The 25,051-nt window shown below is 35.8% G+C and overlaps 1 protein-coding gene and 1 long non-coding RNA gene across 3 annotated transcripts; one reads left to right on the forward strand and one right to left on the reverse strand.

Moving 5' to 3' along the window:
• The first annotated feature begins 234 nt into the window (after positions 1–234).
• Positions 235–17,630, forward strand: LOC149923725 (uncharacterized). Its single transcript, XR_016476864.1, has 5 exons — positions 235–304; positions 13,316–13,405; positions 13,476–13,528; positions 15,547–15,638; positions 17,360–17,630. It is a non-coding gene; the product is annotated as an uncharacterized LOC149923725 (long non-coding RNA).
• On the reverse strand, positions 17,597–22,498 carry LOC149923726 (uncharacterized protein F58A4.6). 2 transcript variants are annotated; one of them, XM_090160036.1, is made up of 5 exons: positions 22,339–22,498; positions 21,993–22,248; positions 21,420–21,474; positions 21,154–21,359; positions 17,597–17,748 (listed from the first exon to the last, which is right to left on the reverse strand). In XM_090160036.1, the coding sequence occupies exons 1-5, from the start codon at positions 22,340–22,342 to the stop codon at positions 17,637–17,639; spliced, it is 633 nt and encodes a 210-aa protein (XP_090016162.1). In that variant the 5' UTR covers positions 22,343–22,498; the 3' UTR covers positions 17,597–17,636. The 2 variants fall into 2 exon arrangements, with proteins under 2 accessions (XP_090016162.1, XP_090016161.1); XM_090160035.1 differs by having other exon boundaries at positions 21,993–22,498.
• Positions 22,499–25,051: the final 2,553 nt, after the last annotated feature.

A 25,051-nucleotide genomic window follows, 5' to 3' on the forward strand; every position in this document is an offset into this window, starting at 1 on the left:
ATGAGAGGCGCTGCTCGCAAGGACGCGTCTATAAAAGTGGAAGAATCATTTTCGGGAGGGAAACGAGCGTTTGAACTCAGTCCCCCGTTGAAATTTACGAGTCCCCGTTTGCGATATCGGATTTAAAACATCTCCGAAATTCTCCGAGTGAGCGGTTGTTTTCCTTCGTAGCAATTTGAAAGGGTTTTTAAAAAGTCTCTTCGCTGCCATGTGGTCCTCTCGTTCCTCGTCGACGTCGTCTTTGACCAGGGCGCTTATTTTGACTGTTCTCGTCACGTGCGTCTCTAGGATCTTAGCGCAGCAGGTGGGTTTTCTCTTCCTTTGTTTCATTCTACAGTGTTAAGTGTACGTGTTAAGTTTCATTGTCCGGTCTTCAATTGGAATTGAAATGATTCAATTGGGATTAAAAAATTTCCATTGGGGTTGAAATTATTCAATTGGGATTGAAATGATTCAACTTCAGATTGTAATGATTCAAATTCATATTGAAATTATTCAATTGGGATTGAAATGATTCAACTTCCGATTGTAATGATTCAAATTCATATTGAAATGATTCAATTGGGATTGAAATTATTCAAATTCAGATTGAAATTATTCAATTGGGATTGAAATTAATCGATTGGGGTTGAAATGATTCGGTTGGGGTTGAAATGATTCGATTGGGGTTGAAATGATTCAATTGGGATGGAAATTATTCAATTGGCATTGAAAATTTTAAATGATTCAATTGGGATTGAAATGTATCAATTAGCATTAAAATGATTCAATTGGGATTGAAATGTATCAATTAGCATTAAAATGATTCAATTGGGACTGAAATTATTCCATTGTGATTGAAATTATTCAATTGGGATTGAAATTATTCCATTGGGATTGAAATTATTCCATTGGGATTGAAATTATTCCATTGGGATTGAAATTATTCCATTGGGATTGAAATTATTCAATTGGGATTGAAATTATTCAATTGGGATTGAAATTATTCCATTGGGATTGAAATTATTCTATTGGGATTGAAATTATTCAATTGGGATTGAAATTATTCTATTGGGATTGAAATTATTCAATTGGGATTGAAATTATTCCATTGGGATTGAAATTATTCAATCGCGATACAAACTATGTATTAACTTTTTTAATAATTGAATCGCGATTATTCAAACACTCAATAGCTTAGTGATTTGCCTTTAACGGTGAATGTTTGATGTAGTATTCTTTATTTATTTTGGTGTTAAAGAAAAGCTGAAGCACGTAGACTGGAACGCGAAGGGATAATGTGAAACCTTTTCACTTTCAATGGCGCCACGTAGTGGCCAACACGAGAAGCTCATAAAGTATTGGATTTTCGTTTGTTAAGCAGACGATTGACTATTACAAAACACAAAAGCGTCTGCTTAGTAGACGAAAATTCAGCAGTTTGTGAGCTTCTTGCGTGGATTTATCTTCTAAATAGTCAGTTCTAAAAGGAGTTTAAGTCCCACGTTTATGATGGATCAACGTATTTCACATTTAAAATAAGTCGTTGCAAGAGTTAATTTATTTCACACTCCCTTCAATAATTAATAAAAAAATTCACGTAACTTTCATAAACTGCTCAGTAGATGGCGTAAATTGTTAAATAAGAATACACACACTTACGGTCTTGGTAATCAAGCTGTAATCAAGCTCAGAAAGAAAAATTGACATATTTATATAGACATTTTAAGCGTTTTCTGTCCAATATATTATCAGAAGTATGAATACTTCTTTCGTGTGAGAGTTATTTTTTAAACTTCTTATATTATTGAAAAGTAAACTCGTTGCCATGACGACGGTTTAAATAGAGACGTCACTGTGGTACCTTAAATTTGAATTTCAAATTCTAATATAAAGGATTTAAAAACAGTCTTAAAACGTTTTACTCCATATTAGTGTCAGCGTAAGTAACATAATAACATAAGTAAGTCAATTAGAAAAAATTATCACCGAACTTTATTTTCAGAGCTATTGCGCAATCTAGGTTTAGTTCTCAGCACATAGCCCCCTAGTGTCTAAATATGCCTAAGGCGAAATACATTACTATCAAGAACGAACACCCTATTCAGATAGAATGATAATCTAAGCGAGAATGTCAGTGTTGAAAAAAGGGTTCGATTAGAAAATTAGTATTAAAACAATTGGAAGTGTCATACTTATTGGTTTTATGTACTTATGGTGTCAGACAATACATTAAACCTCTCTCTAATCTAATATTAAAACGATGCAACTTATCTAGCGGACTACATTTCCGGCGAAGGCTGAGAAATTCCTGCCTTCGGCAAACAATAGTAATTTAAAGAATAGACATTTGTTAAACGTGGGCGCCTCCATTGCCGCCATTACTTCGCACATACGTAACTAAACCAGTCATAAGTATGCCTTTGTATTACATTTCCATAGAAAACATTTCAATGAGACCTAATTGTTTCTGACACGAAAAAGCCGACGAGGATGGTACTTTTACGTCAGCGTGACCTCGATGACCTATGACTTCAGTTTAGGCTTCCCTTTGTTGTGACAAGTGCCATCCTAATAGTTATTTTTAAAGCCGATGGATGGCGGTGAAGTTATTGAAACTAGCTTATTATTATACTCCTTGCTCTATTGAAAAAGGTTGCCATGGAAACAAAATCTGGTGATCGCGAGGCACGAGCTAAAATTTACTGTAGATTTCTAGATACAGAAGCGCGCGCGAGGAATTCTGCGCGTTTTAAAAATCCGCTACCTTCCGTTTTCCGTCGATAAAGTCAATGCCTACGTCATTAATATAGGCCCGTTCGAGCGATTTTTTTTTGTATTTTTTGGGGTCTATTGAGTTTGTCAAGATTTGCCACCAGAGGTGCTCTTCGCTACAGCGTTTTATGTCTATCTCTCTCCAATTTGAAATTTTTTTGTACTTGATAATATTTAAAATGTCAAATAATTCCTATAGATAAATTTTCGTTTAATAAACGCTGAATTTAGCGTTGTGATTTAAGTTGTTCAAAATATCTTCAAACAAAATGTAATATCATTTAAATATAATACTAGTTTAAAAAAGTTCTAAGTATTTAATTGTCAGAGTTTTAAGTGATAAATTTTCGGTTAATTAACGCTTAATTTAGCGTTGTGATTTAAGTTGTTCAAAATATCTTCAAGCCAAATGTAATATCATTTAAATATAATGCTAGTTTCAAAAATATTCTAACTATTTAAATGTCAGAGGGATAAATTTTAGTTTAATTTAATTAATAACGTAGGCATTGATAAAGTCGATGACGCGTATTTCACCCGAGGGGCTGATCACTCCGCGTAATCGGTGTACAGAGCCGTACCTTTGACTGTACTAATGGGATTACGCGTAATCTTTGAAGTCCCTGCCTTTGGCAAAGGTAATCTAAGTGTAATCCGGTGTACAGACTTTCTAAGAGTGGTTAGCCCCTCGATTTCACCACGAATCTGGAAGTGACGTAATAAACGTCATATCCCGTGAACAAAGTTTCGTTAAAGAAAATACTTACATGGCATTCTTATACCCTATTCAGACGAGGCTAATAAAACTGGGTTCAGTAAACCAAAGTTAAATTTTTATAGCACATTTCAGTATAGCTAAATAAGTTCTGGTTTCAAAAACGGGATTTAAACCCGGGTTTATAAGCCTCGTCTGTAAAGAGTATTATGAGGTCCGTATATTCAGAAATTAATCGTTAATTGAAGTTCTACTTGAGTTTATTTAAAAACCATAGGCATTTATATATAAATTAACATTGGCCTTTTGGTTTTGATGATGCTACTGCGTCACGGATGACGTATCGATGACGTTTTACTACGAAAAGCCCTGGTCATAAGAGTAAATTCGACGGGGCACCCTGTTTTTAAGCCTAAGCTGAACTGAATGAGCTACATAAAAACAAGTAGCTTATTTTATGCATGGATAAAAATTAAGAAATAAGTAGTGTTTGATAGTTTTCCGGAAAAATAAAATACGGGAAAATTTTCCGCAAATCGGAAAAATAAAAAATTGAAACATAAATTACTTTTTAAGGGTTTGTAATATTTTTAACTTTTTATCGACATAAAATGTCCAATATCAGTAAACATACTACCAAGAATGTATTTATTTATACCTAGGGAGAATGTCTATGTCGAGACGGTTTTTAGCCTTTCTCTCAATCGACCCGTTGGTCCCCCCAGTACGCTCCTCCCCTTAAAATAAAACGAATAGTCCCGGTATTTCATTGGCTGCTTAAAATTTACGTCACCTAACGCGATGGAAATCAAACGCCGGTGACGTTTTGTCTTTCCCCCGGCGATTGTCGCAACATAATCATTCTTCCTAAATATAAATAAATACATTCTTGATACTACAAAACATGAAAAGTGTTACATTGTTAATTAGTATAAACTAGTCTAGAGGTTTAAATAGTTTTAATTTCAGATTCGAAAAAAGTAGGCGAAAATGCCGCTTTATTTAAATTTGCAAACAATATATTAGACTAATCATGGAATGAAAACTTTTTTAAATTTTTTTCGGAAAATAAACAATTTCACGTGCTATTTTCTGTGTGCTGTAAAAAACCCGCGTCCCTTTTGAGACACCTTTTTTTGAGGTTGATGCAAGTCCTTCTCGGGGTAGGTGGTCTGTGATTTGGTATGGTGAGGGATTTGAAGAAACGCCGGGAAATCGTCTCAATAGAGTCATTCTTCCAGAATGTAAATAAATATATTCTTGGTCAAGACCTTCACCCGAAACACTTTTTCTAACTCTTTAAATTTACATACACCCGATGAACCGTAACAAGAAGCAGAAACTCTTTCCACCCGTTGCGAAATTGCGTAATTTTAGGACAGCCGAACTATATACGTCTGTATTGTCTCACGGACTTTGAATTCTAAGTCCGTGATTGTCTGTTTCCGAAGAGAATTGTTGGTACACGTATTATCATAAGTAAATGATTACGTTAAACATAAGTGTATCACATTCCTACCTTCGGCGTGATAACTTTTTTTTACTCAGAGCTATTTCTAGAATGACCACATTTTCGATGGACTGCAGGCGTAGGACCGGCGAGTTATAATTTTTAATTTAAATTAAATTAAATTTTAAGTTGCGTATATTTATTGCTAGAGACCGGAAGTTTAAAATATATATCTCAGAAAGAAATAGCTATATCTATATAGTACTTATCATGTTATTAACTTGATTTCGGAGGTGAAATTCATCAAAAACTAACTTTCTAAATCTATTACAGACTAAACTATGTTTCACAAATAAATAAATATCTATATGTCACACTTAAAGAGATTTTGCTATACACTTATGGTAACGCGTATTATTGCATAAAGGGAGGATCCTTGCAAAACGGCTTTCCGAAACTTTCAAATCGCCTTTTTATTTGTTTTATCTTCAAACTGTCTGACTTAACTTTGATTTGAAGATTAAGTAAATACAGTCGTGTAAATAGGCTTAAAGGTTTTTTAAACTTCATCTACATAGACGAAACACTATTCTTTGGGTACCAAGGACAAGCTAGTAGTTAGCGAGTATTTATAATAGTCAATTTGCGTTCCAATTCAGAAATTTACCATTATTTCGCGTTATTTTTTAATTATTGGAAGCGTTTTATTTTGTACAGTCCTTGGTCTTGAATAAAAATAATCTGGTGAAGGAGATCTGTAAGTTAGGATGTGGAATGACGTCTCTTCGGTGGAGGATGCGGGTGCAATAATTTTTGTAAAATGACGACCTTAATTTGATAAAAAAAATTGCCAAATGACACGGAATTCGACAACATTAGATACGCCCTTTTATGTGAACTTAATCCGGTTGATAATTTACATATTCCAAAGAAGATTATGGGATTTTAAGAGCTACTTCAATCGAGCCGACACTTGCTTTAAGAAAGGCCAAATATCTTGTACATTGGACGGAAAGATACTAGCACGAATTTTCGGTAAATCGGGAATTTGGAATTTCACCTATTTTCTGTTGAATTCCTAAAGGTTCCTACGCGTGTATTAATCCATTTTAGAAATGTCTATTGCGTAATTTTCCAAGTGTTCAATAAATATTTAATGTAGATTATTATTTTTAAACTTCATTACAGCGTATTATTAGTATTATACTCCTAAACAATCATCAAATCGTACGTTTATGTACGTCAACGTGGTAATCTCGGCAATACCCGTTCTATACTTACCCTGGACTCGCTTTCAAATATAAAGCAATAGACGATATTTTCTACTGTTGTAAGTCGGAAAATTTCCCGCTCGGAAAATTTTCCGGAAAATGACCGAGGCCTTTTTTCCGGAAACTTTTCCGTATTTTTCCGAAAAAAATAAAAAACTTTTCATTCCATGATTAGTCTAATATATTATTTGCAAATTTAAATAAAGCGGCATTTTCGCCTCATTTTTTCTAATCTAAAAGTAAAACTAAACCTCTAGACTAGTTTAAACTGATTTACTGATATTAGACATTTTACATCGATAAAAAATTAAAAACCCTTAAAAAGTAATTTATGTTTCAATTTTTTATTTTTCCGATTTGCGGAAAATTTTCCAGGAAATTTTCTGGAAATTTTTCCGCATTTTATTTTTCCGGAAAATTAACAACACTAATTATTTTCCAAAATTATATAATGAGCGCGGGTATACTTAAAAATTCAACCGTAAACGGGCCAAATTCGAATTTCCCGCCGCCGATTTACCGGAAAATGTTTCTAGTATCTTTCCGCCAAATTTACTAGATATTTTGCCTTTCTTAACCTGCAACTGAGCCAAAGACTATATAAGCTATTCGCTACATAGACTGGACTCTCAGGCCTTCAAAAAGGTTGACGACTTTAACCCCCAGTGCCACCTAGATTCAAGGCAAAGAACTGACAATCCTAACATCTGTTGGTCGCTATTGACAATTTTAAAACGCCAGCGCCACGTAGTTTCGAAGCAAGAAACTAAAATAAAAATTTCTGACACCATTTAGGCAAATTAGAATCAACATCATAAGTAACATAGAATTTGTGTTTAAGGCCTTGTAAAAGTACGTTTAAATTATATTATATAATATATAACAATCTGAAATATTTCAACTTTTAACAATGAGTTATTTTATTCGAAAAATATTTTTTATGCATTATGGTTTCATGCGAGTACAAAATTAATTTACTACTTTTATGCAATTTACGCATAAATTATTCAAAAAGAAACTTTAAAGGAGATATAATTATATAATTTGAGATTGTTCTTGTAATTGTTTGGTTAAATAATAATATTCTTTCGCTGAAATCTTTCATAAAAACTCCCAAACGCTAAGTGTATTATGATATTTGTTGTTAGTTTTTCTTTGATCTTTCCGGTATTGGAGAGTGCAGTTAATTCCCTCCGAAGTTTTTCATTTTGATTGTTTTCTTTACTTTATTCCAATGATTTGAAATGGGCAGGGTAAAATCCATGACGTTATGGGTAGCAAACACTCATTTGTACGATATTTCATAACCAACTGTAATGTCTTACTTCAATTAAAAAGGTCTACGGTTCAACGATAAACAAATACTTTTTATTAGCTTGGTTACAACTTGGTTCGGTCCATAACCCGCACTCTGATTGCCATAGTGTACAGGTTATATTTCGGAAGTCACACGATCTAAATATTTGAAAGTAGATGGCGCAAGTTAAGTTATGCACGAAATTTAAATGTTGCACCAACTGTCAAAGATTAATTGACTCAGATGACTGCCTTTCAAAGACTTCTCATTTCAGTAAGTTCCGCTAAATCTCTGGCGGTGCCAAATTAAGGACTAGGCCTACTAGGCACAGGCCTATGGGCCCCCACCAACGGCAAAAAAAATGGTGTACTTAAAAATCAGTGGACTTTTACTGTTTCACTGGTTTTGAAGATAAAAATTGCACTCACTGATGAAATAAATGGATTTTTCACTGATTCGGTTTAAGAGAAAAACATATCAGGCTTGTTGCTTTATTATTTGAAAAATCATTATTCTCAGCTTCGGGGCACGCGAGTTTTGCATTTTTAGGCTTTCCTTACATAGGCCCCCAACATACAAGAATAGTGCCTATGACCCCAATTTCAGTAAATGCGGCACTGATCTCTGGTGGTTCATTCCTCCTACCAGTTTATGAACAGTTTATGAACAGTTTATGAACAGTTGGTTAGTTTTGGTTGGTTAGGTTAAGTAGGTTAGTTTAGTTAAGTTCAGTAAATTAGGTAAGGGCAGGTATACTATTGTTAGTGTTATTAGGCTTCCGTAGGAGCTGAATGGCTTAGGAGACCAATTGGACAAATGAATTGTTCGAGACAAGGTGCTGAATGAATAGTTGGCCTTATGCGCAGTTGGACAAATGAGACTATCACACAATGATAAACTCCCTTCATTATCATTTTCTAAATATATGATTAACTAGCCCTAAAATTCAGTATTAATATAATTTGTTTTTTTATGCATAATAGAGTTACTTGTTAAATCAATGGATGATTTTAAAGGTGTAGATGACATCGGGATTTCTTCATGAGAAATTTCCTGGATGTTATCTATATCATTGAAAAATTATAAAGGGATATTATAATACCTCTATGATATAATGGGAAAAGGTCTCTTCCACTCAATCCATTGGCCAGTTTAACCTTACTGGCTGGTGAATACTTGGTCACAGAATCTGTAGTTAAGCTTCTTTTCACATCAAGTGATGCTGAAATCCCTTCATTACCATTGTCAAGTTACAAAAAGATAATAAATTATAACTATATACTCAATTATTTCGGAAGAAATACCTGTCAAATTGGCACTCACAAGAATAACATTTCCCTCTAAAGTTGGAACAGCGATCCAAACAACACGTTTTTTACCGTCATTCATGAAACAGGTAGTTTCAAAATATTTGGCACACACAGTGTATGACTTATTTAACGAGACATAACTTTTCTCTTTTAAGTCAACCCAAGACTTAGATCTATAAATTAACGCGGCTACATTAGTTGTTGAATAGAGCAATTTAATATCTCAACAAATAACAAGCTTACCTTTGTTCATCTTAAGGAAATTTAAAAAATGACAAAGATTCCCTATAACACCTGGCATTTTTACAATTTATAAAAGCGCAGAAAGAGCTACTACTGTAGGGTTCTAAAAAGTTCTTAGCCATTAAAAATTTTGTTTTAATTTCAAACTTGAATTTATCTTGGAGCTTCACAAAAGAAAACCGTTAAAGTTCAAGAATTTTGAATCATGAAGAGCTGAGTGACTGACAACCAATTCATTTTTTAAATGAATATTTCTTTGCCTCGATACTTGATGGCGCTGATGCTTGAAAAAAAGCCACCAACTTATACTCCAAAGACCATGCCAGTCTATTATAAGAATTTATATAGTCTTTGAACTGAGCATAGAAATCTCCTCAACATAGTCATTTTTCCAAAGTATTAGTAATTATTAACTAGGCTAATACCCCAGTCATTAAGTGACTTTTAAAGCCATTAATTCAGGTGGCCGAGTTAAACCACTTAAGAGGGTGGTGGCAAGCCTGTCATTCCACTAGAGCCAACAGCTCCCTATACACTCACTATTACAGTTAACTTCACGAGTGTTTATTGAAAGGGGAAATCGAATCCCTCTAACTTACAAACTCTACGCGGAGGCAGTAGTTCCGAATTTCATCCAGTGCCACAAGTTGGGATCGAACCGTGCTCCTATTGCTATCCACTCAACCACCCCAGAATGACCATGTCTACGTGATGTGCGGGCATCATGGTATAGTTTTCAGCAGCTCGGATTTTGTTTCGGACAAAGGGTGGGGCACACCATTGGAAAAAAAGTATGAAAATAAAAATATTTGTATGTACGACCATACGTTTCGGGCTGGGTCAGGTGCCCCCTGTGCCCCCCCTGGCTACGCCACTGGTTTTCAGTCGTCACGAGAGGGGGAAGGGAAATCGTCACCGGCGTGCGCTTCAAGACGTCATTTTTAGGGAACTAATGAGATACTAAGATGTTTTGATTGCTTTAGGTATAATGTTAGCTCTATTGGAAGACGCATACTTATCATTAAGATAATAGTTAATTTACTTCTGGCTTAACTTATTCTCCGTGCTTAGTTCTCACTCGAACAGGGTTCTTTGGGAGATAAATTATCATTGTTTTACATTTTTCGCGCCGGTCTATTCAACTATGAAATCGAGGCTTTAGCGAATTTAAATTCCGGAATTCACTGGAAAGGAACCCATTAACGAAACAGAAACCTTTCCGTTATGAAACGGTATTTTGGCCAAAAAGGAAATTTAGATTTGCCGTTTACCCAAGGTGACAATCTCGGATTCGTTGAGGAAATATATTTTAAAACCAACAACGTACGGCGTCGTGAATTACAACATTATATACCGATAACAGTAATCCTATTATCCCAACCTTGGACAGGCTTATGGGATGCGCTGTACTTAAGAAGCGTAACTTCGATAAATTCTCATTAAAGGGAATATAAGCTATAGTATTTCTGTCAGCCAATTTTCGCTTTGACTTTATGTTTTCAATATTGACCTATGATTTTGGATATTTGAGGTGCGGCTTAGCGGTTTGTTTGCGATAATATGCTGAAGATGGCGCCACAAAACTCTACGGACTTTCCCGCTTTATATTTAATAACGGCGCGCGACGCACGCTCGGTGGTACGCGAGGTTCCTGGAAAACGTTCCAATTAACACGTGACACCGAACGTGCTGGCGCGCCGATTTTAAATAAAAAGCGTGGAACCCCCCCCCCTAGTGTTGTGTAGCGCCATCTGTAGTCTATCCGGAGTAAAATTCTTCTTCATTATACCTTAGACCAAGAAACACAGGGATGTCTCGCTCATAGCATAATCAACGCTTTATTTTTTGGCGGGGCTTTTTTGCGGTAGGGAGAGGGGGGTTAGGTGATACAGATAGTCAATAGGCGCCATCCATGAGAGATATAAATAACGTTTTTTAATGAACTTGACAAAAAAATAATCAGCTAAGAGTTACATATTTTTAAATTATTTTATATTTTTTTTATATTTTAGGGACACAAATATTAAAAAACATCCCAGAAATTTCGTTTTTTGGAGCCACGCTGTTGCAGGCCACGTGCTGACAGATTGCAGGGCTGCGCACGTGACTCAAATAGCCAATAAAAATTGACTCACCTTCGCTACTAGCGACACAGCGCGAGATAAATAGGAAACAGGCAGCCGCAACGAAGCTTCGGGCGCGAAATATCTACCGTGCGACGTCCGTGTTTCTTGGTCTAACATTATACCAACTGTTTTTAAAGCAACATTACTGTCGGCTCTATCATTGCCACCTATATTATGATAAGGCCCTTGTTATTACAGATGGTAATTAATCTATCTGATTCTTCGAAAAAACTACTTTACTGGAGAGATTGGTGCCATCTATTAATTTCAGGGTTGGCTGATTTAAATCAATTTTTATATAGTATTTTGATAAAAAAAACTAGTGTTGTTAATTTTCCGGAAAAATAAAAAATTGAAACATAAATTACTTTGTAAGGGTTTTTGATGTTTTTAACTTTTTATCGATATAAAATTTCTAATATCAGTAAACATACTACAAAACATTAATAGTGTTACATTGTTAATTAGTTTAAACTAGTCTAGAGGTTTAGTTTTACTTTCAGATTCGAAAAAAATAGGCGAAAATGGACCTTTATTTAAATTTGCAAACAATATATTAGACTAATTATGGAATAAAAACGTTTTAAATTGTTTTCGGAAAAATACGGAAAATTTTCCGGAAAAAAGACCTCGGTCCGACTTACAACACTAGAAAAAACCTTACCAATTGCTATAATTTAGGTTTAAATATAATCTTTCTTGTACTTCCCCCCCCCCTAATGTTAAATTGGATTCTACCTGTGAGTGGGGATTCCGCCGAATTGTTTTTGTAAAGTACCAAAATAGGTTTTAAATAATAAAAACTTCTAAATGACTATTAGCTTAAATTGAATAAATTGATTCATTACAAGAAAATATTGAAGTTACTAAGAATATTTGAGCATAGCATTAACCCCTGGTACCATCCTTACAGCTTTTGTGGAGAAAGTTAGTCTGCATTTAAAGGGAATATAACCTGCAAAGCAATCTTTATGGAAGACCCCTTTAATTTTTCAAGTTTCCCTGTACAGTGGCGCCAAACATTTTTTAAGCCAAAGGCAAGAGCAGCCAGAGCTTCAAACGTTGGTGTTCCACACCAAATACCTGAGGTTATATTCCCTTTAAGGCGCATTCAAGGTTATACCATATAGCAAACTTGAATGGGAAAGCAGACGAATTTAAGCTCCAAAGGTTGCGAGGATGCGAATCAGAATCCTGTTCCAATATTCTTAGTAGCTTCAATACATTCTTGATATATATACCTAGATTAAGTCTTGAAAATTAAAACATATTTATTTTGGCTAAAATTATGATACTAAATTACATAAAACTTTGAAATTTTAATGAAAATAAAAAAATACTATAAAAATAAAAAAAATCAATAAAAATCCGATTTAAATAAAAAATCGATTTATTTGATTTAAAAAAAAATAAAAAAATAGCCAATCCTGATTAATGGCAATAATGGAAATGGAAGCTAAAATTCAAAATAGCGAAACAATACCGTCATCAGATAACCTGGATAGAGGTCGGTGACGGTTAATCATTATCCATGATTAAATTGATTTTTTTCGGGAAAAAATGTAAACAAAGAAATTTAACGGTTAATATTTCGGAAAATAATTAAAAAATATGTATTATTCGTCAAATTTGAGCTTTTTATCGAAAAAAACGTCGATTTTCCGATTAATTTTACAAATTTATCAAAAAAATTAATCGGATAATACAGGAATATAAATTCAATGGTGTGCCCCCCCCCCCCCCGAAACAAAATCCTGGCTACGCTACTGTATACATTACTTGATCAAAACGTTTTACGAATAATTTTGAGAGCTTTATCTATTGAATAAAAGTTAACCATCCCCGACCTCATCATAACCATTTATAATTATTATAATTAGACAACTTATACGATACTTAGTGGACTTTAACCTAAATTAAACATCCCATATAAAATATATTGTTAAAAATTACTATAATTTAAGTTATTGAAAAATTTACAAAAAGAGCCAATCAACGCGAGGGGTACATTTACGTCCCGCCTTTTGGGTCGAAATGTAGCGTAAGCATCTTGTTTGGATTTCGACGCTAGCGACATCTGTTGAAAAAACAGCTCCTTCACGTTGAGTCGACACTTGCTTTAAATTATTGTTTGCTATTACCTTAACAGGATAGTAATGAACTTGGACGATGCCCCAAACCATTTGGAAAATACGGCGTTTGTCGACAGAGCTCCGACTGTCCGACATTTTGTTGCGTTGTAAGTCGTGGTTTTTTTCTTCTTACGAATTTATTCGATTATTAATATATTTTTTTTTATTATTGGACAGAGAATAAATCGTGAACCGACTGTTGGCTGGTCTGGAAAATGCTGCGTTCCGAGGTAAACATTAATAATTATAATAGTCAGCTAGGCTAATACCTAAGGCACCACCTTAGGCCCAAGTCATCTACCGACTTATAATGCCCATAAACAGGTGGCCGGATTATATTGCGTAGGAGGGTGGTGGCATCTAGGAGCAACAAACACAGCACTGCCCACACAAGGAGAGCGCAACCCGTCAAAAGTCGTGCATTTTCTTGTGTACATTTTTCATTGGTTAAATGCTTTAGCGCCTGCTGCCATCAGAAGGGAAAAATTCGGAAATTGTATTATCCCCGCCCGTAAAACATTCATCTTAAAGGTTCGTCCAATGAAATTTGTACACAACACAGCGTTAGCTTGTTTAAAGGCCAGCTGCGTTCTCCTTGTGTCTGTTGCTCCTAGGTGGCATTATTTCCCATTACACCGATAATGTATTTATTTGAACTTCGGGCAGGGGCGTAGGAACCAGGGGGGGCAAGGGGGGCAATGCCCCTCCCTAGAATTTTGCTGGGAGGGGCAACTAATGTTATTGCCCCCTCCAACTTTTTGGTCAGTAGAAATCTTCACAAGTCTCAAATTCTCATTTTAAAAGCATAAATAACTTATAGAACCTCAACTGTGTTTAAATTTCAGTCTTTTCCCGCCAATTTACATAGTAGTAAAAGGTACACATGCATTCGGAGAAGCTACACTCGATTAAAAATTCAAAACAATTCTCCAGACCCCTTTTGGTTTCTCTTTGCCCCCTCCAACATCTAAAACGTTCCTACGCCCCTGACTTCGGGGGAATGAAACAACAATGTTGAGGCGATTTTTAGTTAGCTCCCAATAGGCGCTCAATCTTCATGGAAATTACCAAGATGTAATATTTCCGAGAGCCAGGACCTGCGAATGTCTGTTTATTTAGTGCTTATTAACATAATATAAACTTTTCAACTGTAAATAGAACGTCGTGTTTTTGTTAACCCTTAATTAATACGTCAAAAAAGGTACCTGGTTAAAAGTAAACACTTTTTGCTTACCGCACAAGTGAAACGTTTGCATTATTTCAAGATTATATAAACAGTAACATGCAGGTCCGTTTCCTAAAACTGAAGTCTTAATCTGACGAGAGTGAACCGGGGTGAAAACACCAACGTTTGCAGCTCTGCCCGCTCTTGCCTTTGGCTTTAAAAATGTTTGGCGCCCCTGTACAGGGAAATTTGAAAAATTGAAGGGGTCTTCCGTAAAGATTGCTTTGCAGGTTATATTCCCTTTAAGTATAAACACAAACCTATCATAAGGTCTAGGCCGAATTTTTGACGATCACATACCCAGGGTGACCATGGAAAGGTTTGGCAATTTTTGTAGGAAAAATAGGAATTTTAGAGGCGAATTATAGGAAAATATAGGAATAGAAATAAGCGAATTATAGGAAAATATAGGAATATAAATAAGCGAATTATAGGAAAATATAGGAATAGAAATAAGCGAATTATAGGAAAATATAGGAATAAAAATAAGCGAATTATAGGAAAATATAGAAAACTAAATAGAAAAATAATAAGGTAATTATCGCATATCGGTATACTTTGACTCGAATCACCTAGAATATTGTTAATTTTTTGTACACTGCTTTCTTGCATTATTGGATCACTACATGTTCTATGACACGTACTTAAAAAATTATCTCATTTTCAAAAGATAGTGAAATTATAGGAAAATAGGTGAAAATATAGGAATTTATAGGAAGGCATTAAAAATATAGGAAAATATAGGAAATATAGGAAGTATGGTCACCCTGCATACCCGTTATTAAGAGGTATGTATTCAAAATCTGCACCTCCTAGTGGCTACGTCCTCATCTATACATTTCTGTCAGTAACTTAAAATAATTCCCTAAGCCTTTGTCCCTTTTGAGATTGATCCGTCGTCTGCTTTTCCAACTGCTGGACGTGAAACATGTCCAATTTATAATTGAAGTTTGCATTAAAGCATATCCGTTGCTAAAACGTCTAATTTTCCACCCTAACAAACCGAATTCATTATTTCAATAGATTTCTGACTCCGATTGCCAGGGTCAAAAATTGGTGTATCGACAAAGAGGATCAATGGGATCTGTTGGAGAAATCTGGAAGCATCACTGCGGGTGAGTTTATCTTTACACTCCTACCGAGAGAATCATAATAAATTTCGACCCTAATATATACCACGTACGTGAAAGCTGAAGATATTAGGCCTAACGTTCTTCGCTTATATTGCGCAAGTGTTTCAAGCAAATGTCGGCTCGCGTGTAGTAACTCTTTATTCAATAGATATCGCTAGCGTCGAAATCAAATAGGCGGTACTTATAAGTACCCTTCGCGTTGATTGGATCGTTTGTAAATTGGTCAATAACATAAATTACAACAATATTTTTACATGGGATATATAATTTAGGTTTAAGTTGTCTAACTATAATACTCTACAATGGCTCTCTGACGACGTTATCATTTGTATATTTTAAATCTTAGTTTCATTTGCCATAAATAAACGCACCGCGCTCTCCTTGTGGTAACTTTACATATGCGCAGAGTGTGCTACGCATTTTTTTGTCGGGTGAGGGATGAGTAAGTGTTTTTGCGTTTAAGAGAGCCGAAACGTCAGTGTATTTAGTCCAAGGCAAAATCGTCCTGTACCAAGCGCGGTTTTAAAAAATGATTCTTAGGTGGGCCCATACTTCAGGAAATAATAAGGGGTGGGGTAGGAAATCGAATGGAAGTTTATATAAATCATACATTTTTGGGTGGCCCATTGGGCCACCCCTTAGAACCGCGCCTGACATCTACGCGGTAATTAGATTTTTCAGTCGTGTTAGCCTAGAGCCAATTTGAGCGGCGCCCTGCAGGATTTGCGTTTACTAAGTACGCTTTGTATTGAAATGGCTAATTATCTGCGAATACGCTAAATAACTGGAATAACGTGTAAAATTTTAAAACTGGAATGACGTGTAAAATTTAAAAACTGGAATAAGGTGGAAAGTACCCAAACTAGAGTACGTGGAAAGTTAAGAAGGTGGAATAACGTGGAAAATTGAGAGGGGTACTATCCACATTCTTCCGGTTCCACGTATTAGTTTTTAAATTTTCCACTGTATTCCAGTTCCACGTATTCCAGTTCTTAAATATTCCACGTTATTATAGTTTTTACATTTTCCACGTTATTCCGGTTCCACGTATTCAAGTTTTTACACTTTCCACGTTATTCTAGTTTTTACATTTTCCACGTTATTCCGGTTCCACGTATTCAAGTTTTTACATTTTCCACGTTATTCTAGTTTTTACATTTTCCACGTTATTCCGGTTCCACGTATTCAAGTTTTTACATTTTCCACGTTATTCTAGTTTTTACATTTTCCACGTTATTCCAGTTTTGAAATTATCTACGTTACTCTAGTTTTTATATTTTTCACGTTATTCAGGCGATCCTTATTTGCTCAGCAGACCGAATTCCAGCAGTTAATGAACTTCTCGTACATCTATATAAACTGGATATCCGTGGCTTGGTCAGTGAATTCCTGAAAACCTCGGGTAGAGATAGTGATATGGAATTGTTAAAAAGCTTATCGCCTTGACTTAATGCTACACCTACCAGGCCAAAAAACCAAGGAAAGAGGACCCCTCAGATTCTTACTTCATGAATAAATTGTTACCTCAAGAGAAACAACATCATGAGATTCTGGCAGTGTCGTAGTGGTTTTGGTGTCGAAACTCCCCTTTGTCCAAGCTTTAATTATACTAAATTGTAACCCTTCCTCGACCCCACAATCCCCACTTAGTTATTATGACTTTTAAAAATGTAATCAAACGCTCCCGTTTTTTTTATTAACAGTGTGTCCACACCCAGATGATGTTCTTTCGTGCGGACCAACATGTTCAAACAGCACAGAATGCGCTCCTGAACAAGCTTGCTGTACGAACGCTTGCGGGTCAACATCTTGCATTCGTAAAATTCAAGGAAATACTTTACAGTGATTGTAATTTGTTCCAGCAAAAAACTCACATGTACATAAGCATATTTCTAAACTTTTTACACATTGTAATTTATTTAAAACGATAGCATCATGTATAAAAGAAAAAAATATATTTATTTTAATAATCAACTAATTTCATTTTTGTCTTTTTAAATTATGTAAATATTGCAATTTACTCCAAACACCCTTTGACATATTAATGAGTTTGCGATCTTCGTCCTGCGATTTTGCAAATTCAAACTCTTTTCTAGAAAGAAAGAATCTTAATTTTGAGGGAGTTATTTTTAGAGAAAGTAACATAATACACATAAGTAGACACTGAAAGGTTTTCGTTAAAACTCATTACTTTGTTTCCTTCGTGGGCAGAATTACTGTCATGTTAGTTTGATGGCTATAAATATGAACGATACGCGTTTGGGTAATGAAGCGAGTGCTAATAATCATTTTATGTTCCAATTCAATAATTCGTCATAATTTTCTCAAAGTTAGTATTACTTTTCGTATAAGTTAAAATTTTTATTTACCATGGTTTAAAATATTAATTTAATAGTTGTTTAAAGCATGACTGATACTTCATGGTTTTTACCATGAAGTATCAGTCATGCTTTAAACAACTATTAAATTAGTATTACTTTTACTTTAAAATACTTCAATGTTTGTTAACCCTTGGCTGATATGTTAAGATAAGGCTGCTGGCTAAGTTCTAAAGGCTAGTTATTAATTATCACTCATTAGTGAAACAGACTATCTTTAAAAAAATTGCGCTAAAAGAAAAAAATGTTATAATTTAGATGCCGAGATATTGGAAATATCTCTCATTTCCAACATGTGCATACTTAGATGCTTAAACCTTTGGGCTGCATAAAAATCGCAGACACAAAGGACATGAGAGGAAGTTTCCTTCTCTGCAAGGCATGCCCTGCACATAGGATTCTCACTAATGCCTATTCAGCTGGCAATGATCTAAGAGTAGGCAATCATCAGTTTCTCTCTTCTTAGAAGGGCCAGGGATAAACTCTTAGGCCTGCCTCTGACCATCCATCTCAAGCCAAAGCCTGACCTTTCTCTCAGCCATCGAACCATCCGCATGGCTGCGAACCAGACCATTGGTTATTGGAATGGCGGCCTTTGGCAGATTCAGCACAAAAGAACCTTTCCTCCGCCAGAGTGTCGGCTATCTCATTACAAGACACCCAATATAGTTGAACCCTACTATGGGTGCCCAGTTCTGAAAGGAGATCCAGACAGCTAAGAACGAGCTTAGATGTAATACTAAACGGCTAATTAAGGGCAACCTGGCAGTCCGAGTAAATCTGAACAGTCTTGCCCCGATACTTCTTCTTAAGACAGAAGTCTACACAGAAGCAAATGGCAGAAATCTCTGCCTTAAAAACTGTGGGTAAAACACCAAGGCTCTCAAAAAAGCTCAACTTCTTAGTTTGGCAATAAACCCCAGCTCCTAATACTGAGTGAGTCTTGGAGCCATACTTCAACCTAACAATTTCACCTTGGGTTCCGAAAACTGTGTTGCCAGTCCAGTCTAAGCGACTCGGAAAGTAAACACTAAACCGATTCTCAAAGTGGAACTTTGCAATCATGTTGTCAGATCCCATTAACCAGATCGATAATTGACTAGAGTATGGCCAAAACAATTTGGTGTAGCTACATTCTCAATTAGCCGCGCTGAGAATTCTCGGAACCCCTGTGACCCTTCCACGGAACACCTTTTGGGAACCGCTGCAATAAATAACCCTTGGGCTAAGACCCCAAGACTTGCTTATGATACCCCTAACCCTCCAAAATAACATTTTACCTTCCTGATACTAAGATCAAAATGGGGCTTCTATGTTAGCTTACTGTCGAGAATGACACCCGAGGTATTTTACCTCAGTCGACTTGACCACGATGGTCCCAAAGAAATAAATATCTTATCTCGATTGGCGGAAGGCCTACCTCCCTACACCAGCATTCCACAGAGACGAGAACTCTTCTCATAGTCGAAGTAGTTCTTGGTATCGGTTACTGATATTGTGAGTTCACTAAACTGCAGATATTTAGCGATAAATTGGTTGACGTCAAACCTAGGAGCAGCAAACACAAGGCGAACGCAGCTAGCCATTAAAAACACGCTAATGCAGTGTTGTACAGGGCCGTGCTTAGGGGGTGGCGAGCCGGGCGGTCGCCCAGGGCCGCTAAAATTTTCCCATAGGGATGTATATACCGGAGGGCCGCTACACTCACAATTGTCAGTTTCACCCATGCATTTCGCCCGGGGCCGCGAGACCTCTAAGCACGGCCCTGGTGTTGTGTACGAATTTCATTGGACCAGCCTTTACGCTGAACGTTTTACGGAAATGGGAAGACAATATCCGAATTTTCCTCTTCTGACGGCAGCAGTCGCTAAAACGTCTAACCAATGAAAAATGTACACAAGAAAATGCACGACTTTTGACGGGTTGCATTCTCCTTGTGTGGGGTTCTGTGTTTGTTGCTCCTGGGTCAAACTGCCAATTTTTAACCATGATTTTTACCAATTAATCGATTTACGTCAAACTTCCGATATTTACCGAATAATCGATTTACATGAAACTGCCGATTTTTACCAATTAATCGATTTACGTCAAACTTCCGATATTTACCGAATAATCGATTTACATGAAACTGCCGATTTTTACCAATTAATCGATTTACGTCAAACTTCCGATATTTACCGAATAATCGATTTACATGAAACTGCCGATTTTTACCAATTAATCGATTTATGTAAAAATGCCGATTTTTACCAATTAATCGATTTACGTCAAACTGCCGAGTTTTACCAATTAATCGATTTACGTCAAACTGCCGAGTTTTACCGATTAATCAGGTCACTTGAAAACATCAATTTTCATCGATTAATCCATAAACGTCAAAACTGATGTTTACTGATTAATAGGTCTTCGTTTAGTAATTGCTTCGAAGGCATATTCTGCTGAAGGTACTGCGCTTCTTACAATTAACGGTTTTATTACCATTGTTTTCCTTTATTCAATGTCCTTCTCCTTAAAATAACATCCAAACTACTTGATAACTAATGATAACGTTTTCGTTTCGGTAACCGATTTCAAGAAAGTGCCCCCAGCCATAAAATACCAATTTTGGCTCTACTATATTCCCAACCAGGAATCCATAACTCTACTTGGAATGCTTGGTAAGATCACTCTGACGGCTTTGGCCCCGCCTCCCATCGAGACGAAAATCTGCCGCGATAAGCTTTCCAATTAGAGGTATGGAATCCTGTCCCAACCCAATGGATTCGTCATTTTGGTGGAATGGTAGGAAAATCAAGTCAAAGGCTTATTTTTTTTAGACAAATGTTTCTACTAATATTTAAAAAATGTCACTAGAGAGTTTCTAGTGACTTTTTTTAATACTAATCTTGGCCTGAAATGTCGCCTTTATGAGAGATTTTACACCTTGGTTGTTTATCAAATGCATATTCCAAAAAACGTAGTTGTTCTTTGGTCGTTATGATTTTAAAACACTCTAAACAACAGACTCACCATCTTAAAAATACTCGACGACTCTAATAGAATTATACCAGGTAAATATTTTCAAATATCTTATTGTTAATATGTCTCCCTATAGTCATTTAATTAAATTTCGTTTTTACTTGATTAATTTTTTCGCAGATTTTAAGTATCCCCTCTGAAGAAGACTGATGGCAATCCAAATGTAACATCTTGATATTGTGGCTGGATCTCCCATCTTTAGGGCCAGTTTCAGTTGACGAAATGAAATTTCCTCCGCCTTTTCCGCCCAGGTCATTTCGTTTTCAGCTAAAGATGAATAGCCACCTCCTAAGGTTGAGAGCCAGTACTAAAATACTTAAATAATAAGTTTCTAGCAAATATGATTTGTTGCGATTACAATTTTTACCATTGCATTTTGTAACTCGCAATTTTCACGCACAAGTATGTGCATCCTACGATCCCTATAAAAATAAAGAGAATAATTACGTCGAAGCCTTTGTAGAACATCTACTAATATGGCACTTATGAAATTGTTTATGCTATATTCCTTAGTACCATCTTTCTTCATCACTGACAAATTAGTAAAAGAACTAGCAAATAAATATTTTCTTAATTTACTGGGTTTCTCTTTTTCCTATTGATCACCTAAATTTAAAACCACTAGAAAAATGTAGATTTGTGTTGATAAACTCCACCAAAATGCATTTAAATATCACATTCTAAGGGACAGTTTCAAATAATCAGTTTTCCTTTCCCGATACAAATAGTGTTACATTACTTATAGTGACACACGTTTTGCTCTTTTCTTTAGGAAATGAATGCATGCGTTAATTTATTTTAATTTCAAAAGATCGTTGTTATATTTAATATTGTATCCTGCCAAATTAGCTCTATTTTACAATCAAAAGTAGTCTTTTATTCCATTCTGTTGTTTATCAAGTTATTTTCTATAGACTTAGTTTTAAATAAATCCACTTACCAATCGTAATCTATTCTATAATTTTTAGGAAAAGTAATATTGATTGTCAGATGCAATTTGTGTTCATAGTCAAGGTGAGATTTATGAATTTCATTCGACTTCTTCATCACTGCTTCACGGAATTTGGGTGATGAAGAAAGTAAGGTGATGAAATGGCTGGCATCTTCCATATCCATGGTTAGCGATATATTTTCGTGGACATTATTGGTTTTCTTGGTGTAAGTTGGGTTTGAACTATCTATAGATAATGACCCATCTAATGTTCCAATCAAAAATAAATCTTCCTGGTGTAAATTTTCCATAGTGTCAACTTCACGATCACAATAGATAATAATTTAAAATCTACTCATGTTTCTCTGATGAAATGGTAAATTTCTACATATGCAAGTTGAAATTTATTGACACAAAAATGCTTTCTGCATGTAACATGTTCATCATCCACGGCCAATTTTGATAAAGGGCATTCTGCTACTAAATCCTCTCTGCTGCTACGCTTCCTGCAAGTGTTCCTGTGACCTTTCATGTTTAATTTTAATTGGACGTAGTAGGTGAAACATAGATGGCGACTACGTATCTGAGGGAAATGAAATGTTGTTACCCCTTCACATCAGGCGCGGCATTTGAAATTTTACACAGAAATTCAGAAAAGCACAATGAAACAAACGATACTAAAAAATAATACAAAATAAGAAAAAGTCACCGAGGTAAAGCTTTTGTAATGTAATGTAATGTAATAAAACTAATCCTTCTTGATGAAACCAAATTCGCGACCCGATCGCTCCTCCGTCCTCCCTCAACGGGGTCTCGATCGAGAAACGGTTTGAAAGAATTTTTGGATTTCCTCCAAAATTCGTCTGTTGCTGACGTCACCCAGATAAGATCCCATTGATTTTCAATAGGTTCTCATCTCAGTGACATCACGATGTTCGTTAACAACGAAGTTACCAACCTTAGCCCTTAGCAACCACAGCGCATCGAGGCAACCTTTTATAGCCTAAAATTTACTAACCTTGGTCCTCCCTGACTTTATTCCTACAAGTCAAAGGCTTTAAAAGTCACTAGTTGACTTGGGTGGTGCCTTAGGTATTAGCCTAGCTGATTATTATTATTAGCATAAGTCTACAATATTGTTCTATACACTTATGTTATTAGTGATCAAAGGGTTAGTAGAGCGCTTTAAAAGCTAGGTAATTGATTACAGTCTGTGCAAATAATCAAATTCAAATGTCCTTGAAGACGGCTCGACTAGTAGATATGAATTTTGCTTAGTTGCGACATTGAAAGATTGATGGCAAATAATGTCTCTAATAAAGAAAATTTATAAGCCTGTAATTAAAGGTAATAAAGCTTGAAATATGAATTACTGTCATTATAAACCAACTGAACTCACTCAAAATTGAAATTAATTTTTCTATTTGCGAGTTAAAGTTTCTAATTAAAACACTTAACTGCAATCATAGAGGAATAGCCCTGGAGTGGTATTGATAGTTCTGATTGGGCTAAGCACTGACATTCCTCTTCAGAAATCGCGTAAAGGGGGATGTAGAAACTGGCGGTATGTCGAGGTAGACTTTTATCTATTCATACATTCCAACAAAGGCAGCGCGATCTACCGGTTAGGGTTTGAATTCTTTAAAAAGTCTACCTCGACTTTCCCCCCTTTTTTCCACCGCCTCGAACTGGCACTACGCTGTCGGATTTAGCGCCTTCTTTCCTTTCCCCTCCTCTACTATTCCTCCATGCTGCAATGCAACGAATAATAAAACACGAGAAAAGTTAGAAATGTTCATAATAATTTCAGTTAGAGTATTAATTCCAGAGATAAATATAAACTAATCAACGAATAGTTTTTTTTGTCTCGAAATTAAACTACTTAATAGGCCCGTCAATAAAACATCTCCAAGGAAATTGCCAGGAATTAATGTTTCCGAGAGCCAGGACCTGCAACTCACTATATATAGTGCTTGCAGAGTTGCCATTATTTTTTGAGGTTCGAAAGCCCAAATGATAACAAAAGTAGCCCAAAATAGCGCCTAACACTAAAAAGTACTTTTCGGAAATAGCCCAAATTCTAGCATAATAAATATAGGAAAAAAAAACAAAACGGAATATAGTTAATTGCACTTTATTATTAAAAACAAAGTTATCAGCCAAAAATAATTATTTACAGTATTTAAAAATCTATTCATATATCGACATATTAAAACTATTAATTAGTTTTTTTGGAGGTACAAATTCCGAGCTCCTTCCTGTAATCCCAAGCGTCTGGGAGGCAGAGTTTGTGGATGGCCGTGTGAGGACGACTACCATTCCCCCAAAGGATGGTCGGAATGCTTCCGCCACGGGTGTCCCCACCCCTGTCCCCCCGTGGATAAAGTCGCACACGGGCTGTGCAGGGAATGAAAGGGCTGACTTTCTTGCAAAGTCAGCAACCGAAATTCCAGAGGAGAAGGAAATGAAGCCAAATAAGTTGGTGATTAAAAGGTGGCTCAACGAAGTGACGACTCAAAGGTGGCAGGAGTCATGGAATGTAAGTGAGAAAGGTAAGGTAACTAAGAAGTACTTTCCTCAAGTCAAAAGTAGTTTCAATACGAACTACTATTAAAAGGCAAATCCTAAGTGGACACGGTAAGTTCCCACTTTACCTGTTCAACTTGGGGCATATTGCATCCCCCAAATGCATATGCGGTGCTCTGGAAGCAGACTCAGAGCACTATGTTCGTAATTGTCCCAAAACGAACCATTTGATAAGATGACCACTCCAGGTGGATGGTCTTCGAAATCTAGATAACGAAACGATCAATAGGCGCTTAAATAAAACATCTTCCCAGAAATTGCCAAGAAGTAATATTTCCGACAGCCAGGACTCATAAGTTATTATTTATATAGTGCTTGGTGAATAGAAAGCTGGAAACTTTCTCGAACGTAACATCAGTTTTTTGCTAAGCCTTAACATGCCAAAAAAGTTACCTGGTTAAAAGGAAACACTTGTTGCATACCGTACCGCAAAAGTAATATGTTTAGTTCTAAATGAATGAGTTTTCATCTTTTTCCAAAAG

Source organism: Leiobunum rupestre, chromosome 10 (genome assembly GCF_980474605.1).
Source record: "Leiobunum rupestre chromosome 10, qqLeiRupe1.1.hap1, whole genome shotgun sequence".
In the NCBI taxonomy this organism is placed as follows: Eukaryota; Metazoa; Arthropoda; class Arachnida; order Opiliones; family Sclerosomatidae; genus Leiobunum; species Leiobunum rupestre.